The sequence below is a fragment of the Salvelinus alpinus genome, chromosome 3 (genome assembly GCF_045679555.1).
Source record: "Salvelinus alpinus chromosome 3, SLU_Salpinus.1, whole genome shotgun sequence".
In the NCBI taxonomy this organism is placed as follows: Eukaryota; Metazoa; Chordata; class Actinopteri; order Salmoniformes; family Salmonidae; genus Salvelinus; species Salvelinus alpinus.
The window spans coordinates 98,858,603-98,871,799 of NC_092088.1; the positions used below are offsets into that span (position 1 = coordinate 98,858,603).

The 13,197-nt window shown below is 47.4% G+C and overlaps 1 protein-coding gene across 2 annotated transcripts in view; it reads right to left on the reverse strand.

Moving 5' to 3' along the window:
- LOC139571610 (glutaredoxin 3-like) overlaps window positions 1–12,183 on the reverse strand; it is a 28,803-nt gene extending 16,620 nt beyond the window's left edge. Inside the window, exons 1-3 of one of the 2 annotated variants that reach the window (XM_071394637.1) lie at window positions 12,115–12,183; window positions 5,611–5,815; window positions 779–951 (exon numbers count right to left, since the gene is read on the reverse strand). In XM_071394637.1, the coding sequence (XP_071250738.1) occupies window positions 779–951; window positions 5,611–5,650 (213 nt within the window). In that variant the 5' untranslated portion in view covers window positions 5,651–5,815; window positions 12,115–12,183. Of the gene's footprint in view, window positions 1–778; window positions 952–5,610; window positions 5,816–11,949; window positions 11,966–12,114 lie in introns of those variants that run through there. The other variant, XM_071394638.1, reaches the window with a different exon arrangement.
- Window positions 12,184–13,197: the final 1,014 nt, after the last annotated feature.

Consider the following 13,197-nt stretch of genomic DNA (forward strand, 5'->3'; position numbering starts at 1 on the left):
ATCGAATGATTCGCCTCGCCATTGTAGTAGTTGGGATTCGGTTTGATCGCGGTGAATCAAATCCTGGGAATTAAAATAATATTTTGTGAGTCGCGAACAGTAACAGGAAAACATTTTAGTAGCTTCCCTTTTTGGATTCTGTTGCTGTAGAACATGTTTGGTAGATACATCAGGTTGATCTGGGCATGTATTTAAATGGGACACTGCAACTTCATAGCTGCTAGTCAGCCTGCAGTGAACACATCTAAAAGGTAAGAAAAATATGACTCAAGAAGTACACTTCCTGAAGACAATGTGATTTGATTTGTGCTTTTGCGTCAGCTGTCTAAATATATTTACATGCTTAGATTGTGTTAAATGTAGAATTCAAGCTAAATAGAAGCTGAAGCAGATCAATACAGTAAAGACGGGGGCCTGATTACTTTAATAGAATTCTATACATAGAACATCCATTATGAAGAATGACAGAACGATGCCCTTTAACTTGCCTGGGACCTGCTGTCAATAGCGCTATCCAACTGCTGCAACCAATGTAGCTCATTAGGAGGGTATCCTGACCAGGGCTCAAACCCTGGTCTCGGTCATTCCAAACCCATTACACCAAAAGGCTCAAATCTCTTGGTGAGGTCTCTAGGTGTTGTACCAAGGTTATTTAGTATTTTTACAAGGGTTCCATTTTTCATTATTTTGTTGTTCACGTTTGTTTTGTTTTTGGCTCGCCTCACTTCTCTGGAAAATAAAAATGTGTCGGGCTAAATGTGTGTTTAACATTACTCACCTTGACAATGTCCAGTCCCCCTACGAGTTCTCCGTTAATGTAAACCTGAGGGTAGGTGGGCCAGTTGGAGAAGGTCTTCAGCCCCCCTCTCACTTCCTCGTCTGACAGGATGTCAAAACTGCTGAACTGGATAGCGTGGTCCTTGAAAAGAGCCACTATCTGACGGCTGAAACCTGGGTGATGAGGAGAACACAGTGTGTTTGTAAACCTGGTATAAGACAGGTACACGGCTGTTATACTGGATAGCATGGTACTGAAATAGAACTACAATCTGAAGGCTGAAACCCTGAGGAAAAATCAACGAGTTGTTAGTTACATGTTATTGTATGTTAACAGGAACAACAGAGTCAGGATATTAATCAGGTTAGTTACATGTTATTGTATGTTAACAGGAACAACAGAGTCAGGATATTAATCAGGATGTTAGTTACATGTTATTGTATGTTAACAGGAACAACAGAGTCAGGATATTAATCAGGTTAGTTACATGTTATTGTATGTTAACAGGAACAACAGAGTCAGGATATTAATCAGGTTGTTAGTTACATGTTATTGTATGTTAACAGGAACAACAGTCAGGATATTAATCAGGTTAGTTACATGTTATTGTATGTTAACAGGAACAACAGAGTCAGGATATTAATCAGGACATAATTGCAGATGAGTTTGGTCAGCAGCATGTTTGTTACCCTCATATTATAGGGGACATTTGGAAACAAATGAACAAGACATGAAGTTAAAAGGTAAAGTAAAGATGGTCCCAAACCCTAGCCTGGTATCATCACATTCATTAAGTAATACGTGTAACACTGATAAAAGTGTATATATATATTCATTTTATCAGTGTTACACATATTACTTAAATTGAATGTCATATACACACACACACACACACACACACACACACACACACACACACACACACACACACACACACACACACACACACACACACAGTGCATTCGGAAAGTATTCAGACCCCTTGACTTTTTCCACATTTTGTTACAGCCTTATTCTAAAATGTATGTAAAAAAACTCTTTGGCCTGAATGCCAAGCATCACGCCTGGAAGAAACCTGGCACCATCCCTACGGTGAAGTATGGTGGGGGCAGCATCATGCTTTGGGGATGTTTTTCAGCGGCAGGGACTGGGAGACTAGTCAGGATCGAGGGAAAGATGACAGGAGCAAAGTACAGAGATATCCTTCATAAAAACCTGCTCCAGAGCGCTCAGGACCTCAGACTGGGGCAAAGGTTCACCTTCCAACAGGACAATGACCCTAGGCACACGGACAAGACAACACAGAAGTAGCTTCGGGACAAGTCTCTGAATGTTCTTGAGTCGCCCAGCCAGAGCCCGGACTTGAATCCGATCGAACATCTCTGGAGAGACCTGAAAATAGCTGTGCAGCAATGCTCCCCATCCAACCTGACAGAGCTTGAGAAGATCTGCAGAGAGAATTGGATAAACTCCCCAAATACAGGTGTGCCAAACTTGTAGCGTCATACCAAATAAGACTTGAGGATGTAATTGCTGCCAAAAGTGCTTCAACAAAGTACTGAGTAAAGGGTCTGAATACTTATGTAAATGTGATCAGTGTTTTTATGTTTAATAAATTAGCAAAAATTTCTAAAAACCTGTTTTTGCTTTGTCATTATGGGGTATTGTGTGTAGATTGATGAGGAAATGAGAGACAGTTTTTTTGTTGTCAATTTTAGAATAAGGCTGTAACGTACAAAATGTGGAAAAAGTCAAGGGGTCTGAATACTTTCCAAATGCAGTGTATCTATTGTAATAGCTCTTTCTATCTTACTACTGACATGGGTCCACATTGGCACGGACAGGATCACTGTTTAAATGAGGCAGGTATGTGTTATGTCCTTGATACATGGGTGTGAGTCAGTGTTTGAGAAGAGACTGTGACAGAGGGGAATATAGATGGAAAGAGAGAGGGGGAGGGAGAGAGCGAGCGAGAGAGAGAGAATGAGAGAGGAGAGCGAGTGAAAGACAGCAAGAGAGAGGAGAAAGAGGGAGAGAGAGGAGAAAGAGGGAGCGAGAGGAAAAAGAGGGAGAGAGGAGAAAGAGGGAGAGGAGAAAGAGGGAGAGGAGAGCGAGAAAGAAAGAGGAGAGAGAGCGAAAGACAGCAAGAGAGAGGAGAAAGAGAGGGAGAGAGGAGAAAGAGAGGGAGGGAGAGAGAGAGAGAGGAGAAAGAGGGAGAGAGGAGAAAGAGAGGGAGAAGGAGGGAGAGGGGAGAAAGAGGGGAGAAAGAGGGAGAGAGGAGAAAGAGGGAGAGAGAGATGATAAAGAGAGAGAGGGAGAGAGAGAGCGAGTGAAAGACAGTGAGAGAGAGGGAGAGAGGAGAACGAGGAAGATAGGAGAAAGAGAGGGAGAAGGAGGGAGAGGGGAGAAAGAGGGGAGAAAGAGGGAGAGAGGAGAAAGAGGGAGAGATGATAAAGAGGGAGAGATGATAAAGAGAGAGAGAGGGAGAGAGAGCGAGTGAAAGACAGCGAGAGAGAGGGGAGAGGAGAAAGAGAGGGAGAAAGAGAGGGAGAGAGAGGAGAGCGAGCGATCAAGAAAGAAAGCGAGAGAGGCAGAGAAGAAGAGAAGGAAACAGAAAGAGGGAACAGGAGTGGGAGGAGGGGAGGGGTGATATGTTGCCTGCATGTAGAGCCTGCAGTGAAACTCTCATTCTGATACTTCATTCATTCATGGGGGAATTCATTATAAAACAGCTAGAGGCCCCTAACTAATGGTTATTCAGCTACATGCCACTATATTAACTTGTTTCTACTACACCAGGCCCAGCTGCTTTCTCTGGCTAGAGGCTCTCTATCCTAGACCCAGACACGCACGATTGATTGGCGAGAGGTTGTTCCCCCTCTCTCCTTCTCCTAAAGGGTCAGGGGGATCGCGCTCCGCAGACAGACGATACAGCTCCAGGAAAAAGGGAACATAAAAAGCTGATTTCTTATTTCAAGGAAAGTTAGGTTATTATGCACACACACACACACACAGACACACACAAAGAGCGTGTAATGTGTTAGGAACATGTGTTTTACATGGTGTATGAGTGTGTAACCTTTAAATTCAGGTTTAGAGGGCTTCTTTAAAGAAGTAGCGAGGTCGTAGTCACAGCATCGCGCGGCTTGGTGGGGATTCAACTAGAGTTCACAAACACTACGACTTGGCTTCTTTACAGTTTAAAAATATTTACAGACACATTTCAGGATGAGGTGAAAACACTTATGGGTTTAGATTTTAAACTAAAATGTAACGTTAGACGTTTGGCAAACTGCCTTGAACATAATACTGATACTTATAATCAGCGGCGTGGTTGGGAGTGGAACCTCAACCCTGTACAGTGTAATGTCCTCCTCCACCACCAGGCCTGCCTCTCCTCCTCCACCACCACCAGGCCTGCCTCTCCTCCTCCACCAACACCAGGCCTGCCTCTCCTCCTCCACCACCACCAGGCCTGCCTCTCTGCCTCCACCACCACCAGGCCTGCCTCTCCTCCTCCACCACCAGGCCTGCCTCTCCTCCTCCACCACCAGGCCTGCCTCTCCTCCTCCACCACCACCAGGCCTGCCTCTCCTCCTCCACCACCACCACCAGGCCTGCCTCTCCTCCTCCTCCACCACCACCAGGCCTGCCTCTCCTCCTCCACCAGGCCTACCTCTCCTCCACCACCACCAGGCCTGCCTCTCCTCCTCCACCAGGCCTACCTCTCCTCCTCCACCAGGCCTACCTCTCCTCCTCCACCACCAGGCCTGCCTCTCCTCCTCCACCACCACCAGGCCTGCCTCTCCTCCTCCACCACCACCAGGCCTGCCTCTCCTCCTCCACCACCACCAGGCCTACCTCTCCTCCTCCACCACCACCAGGGCTGCCTCTCCTCCACCACCACCAGGGCTGCCTCTCCTCCTCCACCACCACCAGGCCTGCCTCTCCTCCTCCACCACCACCAGGCCTGCCTCTCCTCCTCCATCACCACCAGGCCTGCCTCTCCTCCTCCATCACCACCAGGCCTACCTCTCCTCCTCCACCACCACCAGGCCTGCCTCTCCTCCTCCACCAGGCCTACCTCTCCTCCTCCACCACCAGGCCTACCTCTCCTCCTCCACCACCAGGCCTGCCTCTCCTCCTCCACCACCACCAGGCCTGCCTCTCCTCCTCCACCACCACCAGGCCTGCCTCTCCTCCTCCACCACCACCAGGCCTGCCTCTCCTCCTCCACCACCACCAGGCCTACCTCTCCTCCTCCACCACCACCAGGCCTGCCTCTCCTCCACCACCACCAGGGCTGCCTCTCCTCCTCCACCACCACCAGGCCTGCCTCTCCTCCTCCACCACCACCAGGCCTGCCTCTCCTCCTCCATCACCACCAGGCCTGCCTCTCCTCCTCCATCACCACCAGGCCTACCTCTCCTCCTCCACCACCACCAGGCCTGCCTCTCCTCCTCCACCACCACCAGGCCTGCCTCTCCTCCTCCACCACCACCAGGCCTGCCTCTCCTCCTCCACCACCACCAGGCCTGCCTCTCCTCCTCCACCACCACCAGGCCTGCCTCTCCTCCTCCTCCACCACCAGGCCTGCCTCTCCTCCTCCACCACCACCAGGCCTGCCTCTCCTCCACCACCACCAGGCCTGCCTCTCCTCCACCACCACCAGGCCTGCCTCTCTAATTACCAGGCCTGCCTCTCGTCCTCCACCACCAACCCCCCTCTGTCTCTCTCTAATTACCAGGCCTGGCCCCTGTGTGTTTTCCACAACGGGAGCCTGTTCATGAAGACCCCACACACCCACACACACACACTCTCTCTCTCTTTACCGCAGCGGGGTTCCTGGGGGGATCCCTTCATGAAGAGCATGCAGGGTGCTGCGTTGATCAGTCTCTTCAGACGCTCATTAAGGTCCTCTTTAGGGGGCTCCGCCCCTGGCCCGCCCAGCCCCCCCGAGCTGACCGACAGCCTCTGGACCTTATTGGTCAGCTCTGGGGCATGAGCTCCGTCCAGCCTGTCAATCTTCTGGCCACCCTGAGACCCGCCAGAGGATGGGGGAGAAAGAAAAATAACATTAATATTTTAACGCAATGGTTTTTCTTTTTGTTTGTATTATTCTAGAGGAGGAGGGTTGAGAGAGAGAGATCAAGAAAGAGAGAGAGGCTGAGAAAAAGAGAGAGACAGAGAGAGATTGAGATTCAAGGACAGGAGTCCTCTCCCAGTTGAATGTTTGGCATGTTAAATCATCAGTGAAGGCCTGACAGAAGGACTGATGGTACTAACTGTGGAGAAGCTCTAAACTAGGTGATATTCTCCTATTGATCCTGATATCCAGTGTGTGTTACCTCTCCTAACAGACAAGCACTTACCAGCAGCCTCTAAGGCTGATATAGGCATCCTAACTTACCAGCAGCCTCTAAGGCTGATATAGGCATCCTAACTTACCAGCAGCCTCTAAGGCTGATATAGGCATCCTAACTTACCAGCAGCCTCTAAGGCTGATATAGGCATCCTAACTTACCAGCAGCCTCTAAGGCTGATATAGGCATCCTAACATACCAGCAGCCTCTAAGGCTGATATAGGCATCCTAACTTACCAGCAGCCTCTAAGGCTGATATAGGCATCCTAACTTACTAGCAGCCTCTAAGGCTGATATAGGCATCCTAACTTACCAGCAGCCTCTAAGGCTGATATAGGCATCCTAAGGGCAGCATATTACTTTCCATACTGTACAAAAATGAATAAAAGGACTAATGAACTTGACACTGTAAATGTGTATTTCAAACACAGGTTTTTTTCTGCCAGTTTTCCGTTATAAACGACAAGAAAAGTTCATAAAATTCCACATGAATTCACAACAAATGCAGCTGTGCTGCTGCCAGCAGTGGTTTGGGCGTCACAGTGCGTCCCTTTCAGATGGTGAAGCCTTGTACCTGCTCTACTATTACTGTACCTCAGTTCCACCTCACAAAGTCTGCACTTCCTTCTCATTCAACTTCTCAAAGTATTGTCATACAGTACTGCTGTCGCTGGCCTTTCTCTGCCATTTTTCCAACTGTTAACGACGATGACGTAGTGGTGAAGAGTCGAATCCAAAATAATTTGATTCCTTGACTCCTTGCAAGTCAACTCCCGGTGTCGACTCCCATTTCGGAGTGTCAAGATTCAATTCCGCCAGGAATCGACTCCTAATATTCAGTATTTTTGGAATGGAGGAAACTGATTAGTTGTCGTAATTCCGAGAACACAAACACTTGCATCTTTCATAGCGAGCTAGTGAGGGACGGAGAGAGAGAGGGCAGACAGACCTAGTGTTCGGTTCTGACTCTATCAGCAATCCAAAGTTGTAGCTCGCAACGGAATGCTGTAGCTCACAATTTCTTGGCTTCAATGTCTCGCAACTTCAGTAAAGCAAGTGATCAGGATACGTGGGAACTCCTTCAAGACTGTTGGAAAAGCATTCCACGTGAAGCTGGTTGAGAGAATGTCAAGAGTGCGCAAAGCTGTCAACAAGGCAAAGGGTGGCTACTTTGAATAATCTCAAATATTAAATATGTTTTGATTGTTTATCACTTTTTTGTTTACTACATGATTCCATATGTGTTATTTCATCTTTTTGATGTCTTCACTATTATTCTACAATGTAGAAAATAGTAAAAATAAAGAAAAACCCTGGAATGAATAGGTGTGTCCAAACTTTTGACTGGTACTGTGTATATATACAGTGGGGAGAACAAGTATTTGATACACTGCCGATTTTGCAGGTTTTCCTACTTACAAAGCATGTAGAGGTCTGTAATTTTTATCATAGGTACACTTCAACTGTGAGAGACGGAATCTAAAACAAAAATCCAGAAAATCACATTGTATGATTTTTAAATAATTAATTTGCATTTTATTGCATGACATAAGTATTTGATCACCTACCAACCAGTAAGAATTCCGGGTCTCACAGACCTGTTAGTTTTTCTTTAAGAAGCCCTCCTGTTCTCCACTCATTACCTGTATTAACTGCACCTGTTTGAACTCGTTACCTGTATAAAAGACACCTGTCCACACACTCAATCAAACAGATTCCAACCTCTCCACAATGGCCAAGACCAGAGAGCTGTGTAAGGACATCAGGGATAAAATTGTAGACCTGCACAAGGCTGGGATGGGCTACAGGACAATAGGCAAACAGCTTGGTGAGAAGGAAACAACTGTTGGCGCAATTATTAGAAAATGGAAGAAGTTTAAGATGACGGTCAATCACCCTCGGTCTGGGGCTCCATGCAAGATTTCACCTCGTGGGGCATCAATGATCATGAGGAAGGTGAGGCATCAGCCCAGAACTACACGGCAGGACCTGGTCAATGACCTGAAGAGAGCTGGGACCACAGTCTCAAAGAAAACCATTAGTAACACACTACGCCGTCATGGATTAAAATCCTGCAGCGCACGCAAGGTCCCCCTGCTTAAGCCAGTGCATGTCCAGGCCTGTCTGAAGTTTGCCAATGACCATCTGGATGATCCAGAGGAGGAATGGGAGAAGGTCATGTGGTCTGATGAGACAAAAATTGAGCTTTTTGGTCTAACTCCACTCGCCGTGTTTGGAGGAAGAAGAAGTATGAGTACAACCCCAAGAACACCATCCCAACCGTGAAGCATGGAGGTGGAAACATCATTCTTTGGGGATGCTTTTCTGCAAAGGGGACAGGACGACTGCACCGTATTGAGGGGAGGATGGATGGGGCCATGTATCGCGAGATCTTGGCCAACAACCTCCTTCCCTCAGTAAGAGCATTGAAGATGGGTCGTGGCTGGGTCTTCCAGCATGACAACGACACGAAGCACACAGCCATGGCAACCAAGGAGTGGCTCCGTAAGAAGCATCTCAAGGTCCTGGAGTGGCCTAGCCAGTCTCCAGACCTGAACCCAATAGAAAATCTTTGGAGGGAGCTGAAAGTCCGTATTGCCCAGCGACAGCCCCGAAACCTGAAGGATCTGGAGAAGATCTGTAGGGAGGAGTGGGCCAAAATCCCTGCTGCAGTGTGTGCAAACCTAGTCAAGAACTACAGGAAACGTATGATCTCTGTAATTGCAAACAAAGGTTTCTGTACCAAATATTAAGTTCTGCTTTTCTGATGTATCAAATACTTATGTCATGCAATAAAATGCAAATTAATTACTTAAAAATCATACAATGTGATTTTCTGGATTTTTGTTTTAGATTCCGTCTCTCATAGTTGAAGTGTACCTATGATAAAAATTACAGACCTCTACATGCTTTGTAAGTAGGAAAACCTGCAAAATCGGCAGTGTATCAAATACTTGTTCTCCCCACTGTATATATATATATATATATATATATATATATATATGAACTCAGCAAAAAAAGAAACGTCCTCTCACTGTCAATTGCGTTTATTTTCAGCAAACTTAACATGCGTAAATATTTGTATGAACATAACAAGATTCAACAACTGAGACATAAACTGAACAAGTTCCACAGACATGTGACGAACAGAAATGGAATAATGTGTCCCTGAACGAAGGGGGGATCAAAATCAAAAGTAACAGTCAGTATCTGGTGGCCACCAGCTGCATTAAGTACTGCAGTGCATCTCCTCCTCATGGACTGAACCAGATCTGCCAGTTCTTGCTGTGAGATGTTACCCCACTCTTCTACCAAGGCACCGGCAAGATCCTGGACATTTCTGGGGGGAATGGCCCTGGCCCCTCACCCTCCGATCCAACAGGTCCAAGACGCGCTCAATGGGATTGAGATCCGGGCTCTTCGCTGCCCATGGCAGAACACTGACATTTCTGTCTTGCATGAAATCACGCAAAGAACGAGCAGTATGGCTGGTGGCATTGTCATGCTGGAGAGTCATGTCAGGATGAGCCTTCAGGAAGGGTACCACATGAGGGAGGAGGATGTCTTCCCTGTAATGCACAGCGTTGAGATTGCCTGCAATGACAACAAGCTCAGTCCGATGACGCTGTGACACACCGCCCCAGACCATGACGGACCCTCCACCTCCAAAACGATCCCGCTCCAGAGAACAGGCCTCGGTGTAATGCTCATTCCTTCGATGATAAACACGAATCCGACCATCACCCCTGGTGAGACAAAACCACGACTCGTCAGTGAAGAGCACTTTTTGCCAGTCCTGTCTGGTCCAGCGACGGTGGGTTTGTGCCCATAGGCGACGTTGTTGCCGGTGATGTCTGGTGAGGACCTGCCTTACAACAGGCCTACAAGCCCTCAGTCCATCCTCTCTCAGCCTATTGTGGACAGTCTCAGCACTGATGGAGGGATTTTGCGTTCCTGGTGTAACTCGGGCAGTTGTTGTTACCATTCTGTCCCGCAGGTGTGATGTTCGGATGTACCGATTCTGTGCAGGTGTTCTTACACGTGGTCTGCCACTGCGAGGACGATCAGCTGTCCGTCGTGTCTCCCTGTAGCTCTGTCTTCAGCGTCTCACAGTACGGACATCGCAATTTATTGCCCTGGCCACATCTGCAGTCCTCATGCCTCCTTGCAGCATGCCTAAGGCACGTTCACGCAGATGAGCAGAGACCCTGGGCATCTTTCTTTTGGTGTTTTTCAGAGTCAGTAGAAAGGCCTCTATAGTGTCCAAAGTTTTTATAACTGTGACCTTAATTGCCTACTGTCTGTAAGCTGTTAGTGTCTTAACATCCGTTCCACAGGTGCATGTTCATTAATTGTTCATGGTTCATTGAACAAGCATGGGAAACAGTGTTTAAACCCTTCACAATGAAGATCTGTGAAGTTATTTGGATTTTTCACGAATTATCTTTGAAAGACAGGGTCCTGAAAAAGGGACGTTGCTTTTTTTGCTGAGTTTATACACACACACTCACAAAATACATGACCAAAGGTATGTTGACACCTGCTCGTCGAACATCTCATTCCAAAATCATGACCATAATATGGAGTTGGTCCCCCCCTTTGCTGCTATAACAGCCTCCACTCTTCTGGGAAGGATTTCCACTAGATATTGGATCATTACTGCGGGGCTTCCATTCAACCACAAGAGCATTAGTGAGGTCGGGCACTTTTGTTGGGTGATTAGTCCTGGCTCGCAGTCGGTGTTCCAATTCATCCCAAAGGTGTTCGACTGGGATGAGATCAGGGCTCTGTGCAGGCCAGTCAAGTACTTCCACACCGATCTCGACAAACCATTTCTGTATGGACCTCGCTTTGTGCACAGGGGCATTGTCATGCTGAAACAGGAAAGGGCCTTCCCCAAACTGTTGCCACAAAGTTGGAAGCACAGAATCGTCTAGAATGTCATTGTATGCTGTAGCGTTAAGATTTCCCTTCACTGGAACTAAAGGGCCCAAACTATGAAAAACATCCCCAGACCATGATTCCTCCTCCACCAAACAGTTGGCACTATGCATTGGGACAGGTAGTGTCCTCCTGGCATTCGCCAAACCTAGGTTCGTCCATCGGACTGCCAGATAGTGAAGCGTGATTCATAACTCTAGAAAAACGCGTTTCCACTGCTCCAGAGTCCAATGGCGGTGAGCTTTACACCACTCCAGCTGACCCTTGGCATTTCGCTTGGTGATCTTAGGCTTGTGTGCGGCTGCTCGACCACGGAAACCCATTTCATGAAGCTCCCGACAAACAGTTCTTGTGCTGACGTTGCTTCCAGAGGCAGTTTGGAACGAGGTAGTGAGTGTTACAAATGAGGACATACGATTTCTACGTGCTACAGCACTCGACAGTCCCGTTCCGTGAGCTTGTGTGGCCTACCACTTCGAGGCTGAGCCGTTGCTGCTCCTAGACGTTTCCATTTCTCAATAACAGCACTTACAGTTAACCGGGGAAGCTCTAGCAGGGCAGAAATTTGACCAACTGATTTGTGGGAAAGGTGGCATCCTATGACAGTGCCACGTTGAAAGTCACAGCTCTTCAGTACAGGCCATTCTACTGCCAATGTTTGTCTATGGAGATTGCATGGCTGTATGCTCAATTTTATACACGTGTGTGTGGCTGAAATAGCCGAATCCAATAACACTTTTGGCCAAGTAGTGTAAATTTGTTTTTTTACACTACTTGACTCACCTTAAAGAAGAGGAAGGTCAGGACTGAGGTAATAAGACTCACCTTAAAGAAGAGGAAGGTCGGGACTGACGCAATAAGACTCACCTTAAAGAAGAGGAAGGTCGGGACTGAGGCAATAAGACTCACCTTAAAGAAGAGGAAGGTCGGGACTGAGGCAATAAGACTCACCTTAAAGAAGAGGAAGGTAGGGACTGAGGCAATAAGACTCACCTTAAAGAAGAAGGTCGGGACTGAGGCAATAAGACTCACCTTAAAGAAGAGGAAGGTCGGGACTGAGGCAATCTCATATTTCTCTGATACCTCTGGCACTGCTTCTGCCTCCAGCTGTAAGACAGAGAGGAGGGAGGAAGGGATGGAGGGAGAGAGAGAGGAGGGAAGGAGGAAGGGATGGAGGGAGAAAGGGAAGGAGGGAGAAAGGGATGGAGGGAGGGAGCGAGAGAGAAGTGAAGGAGGGAGAAAGGGATAGAGGGAAAGAGAGGAGGGAGGAAGGGAGGGAGGGAGGGGGGAGAGAGAGGACAAAGCAAGGGAAGAGGAAGGGAGAAAGAGATGGAGTGAATGAGGGATCATCCACACAATGTTGATACCCCTTTGTTCCCTTTCCAAGCCATCAAACAATGTCTGCATCCACACACGAAGAACCCCACTGAATCTCCCCTCAACACGAGGTTTATTTAGCCAGCAGGCATCACCCTTCAGGGAGAAAATAAAGCACACATTCACCACTTTGATATGTCTAACAAGCAAAGACAAATGAGAGAGCAGAGCAGCACCACCTCCTGCTCTGCTCGGGGTGCTGTGATCTGGGATTGGTGAGCTGGGATCTGTGATCTGTGATTGGTGATGGATAGTTGCTTTGTTCTTGACAGTGCTATGGCAATCCACCAGGACCAAATTAAAAGGAACGAGTGTGACCACACACACCTCAAACTAACAGAGGAATAAAATAGTTCCAAGTTTGCCATTTACTTTAAAATCATTAAAAAAATATATATAATCACATGTTCAAGTCAATTCAATGGGTAAAAACAATAGGCTACATGAGAGGTAACACAATGATGTTTCTGAGTTCAACAGGGGTTACTTTAAAAAGGTCACGTTAGCTACCGTCCAACCCTGGACCACCACACAAACAGGGCTCTGAGAAGGTTTGTATTTCACCATGAATGTCCAGAACCACCCCCCCCCCCCCGCCCCCCAGGCAGAGGAAAGAAAACCAACATTGATGCACAAATTGACCCAGAGATTGTTCAATCATATTTAGCTCGCACATATTGAAATCCATAAATCACTGACCCAGGTTGTGGCAGCCAGCCATTACAGACAGGCGATTAC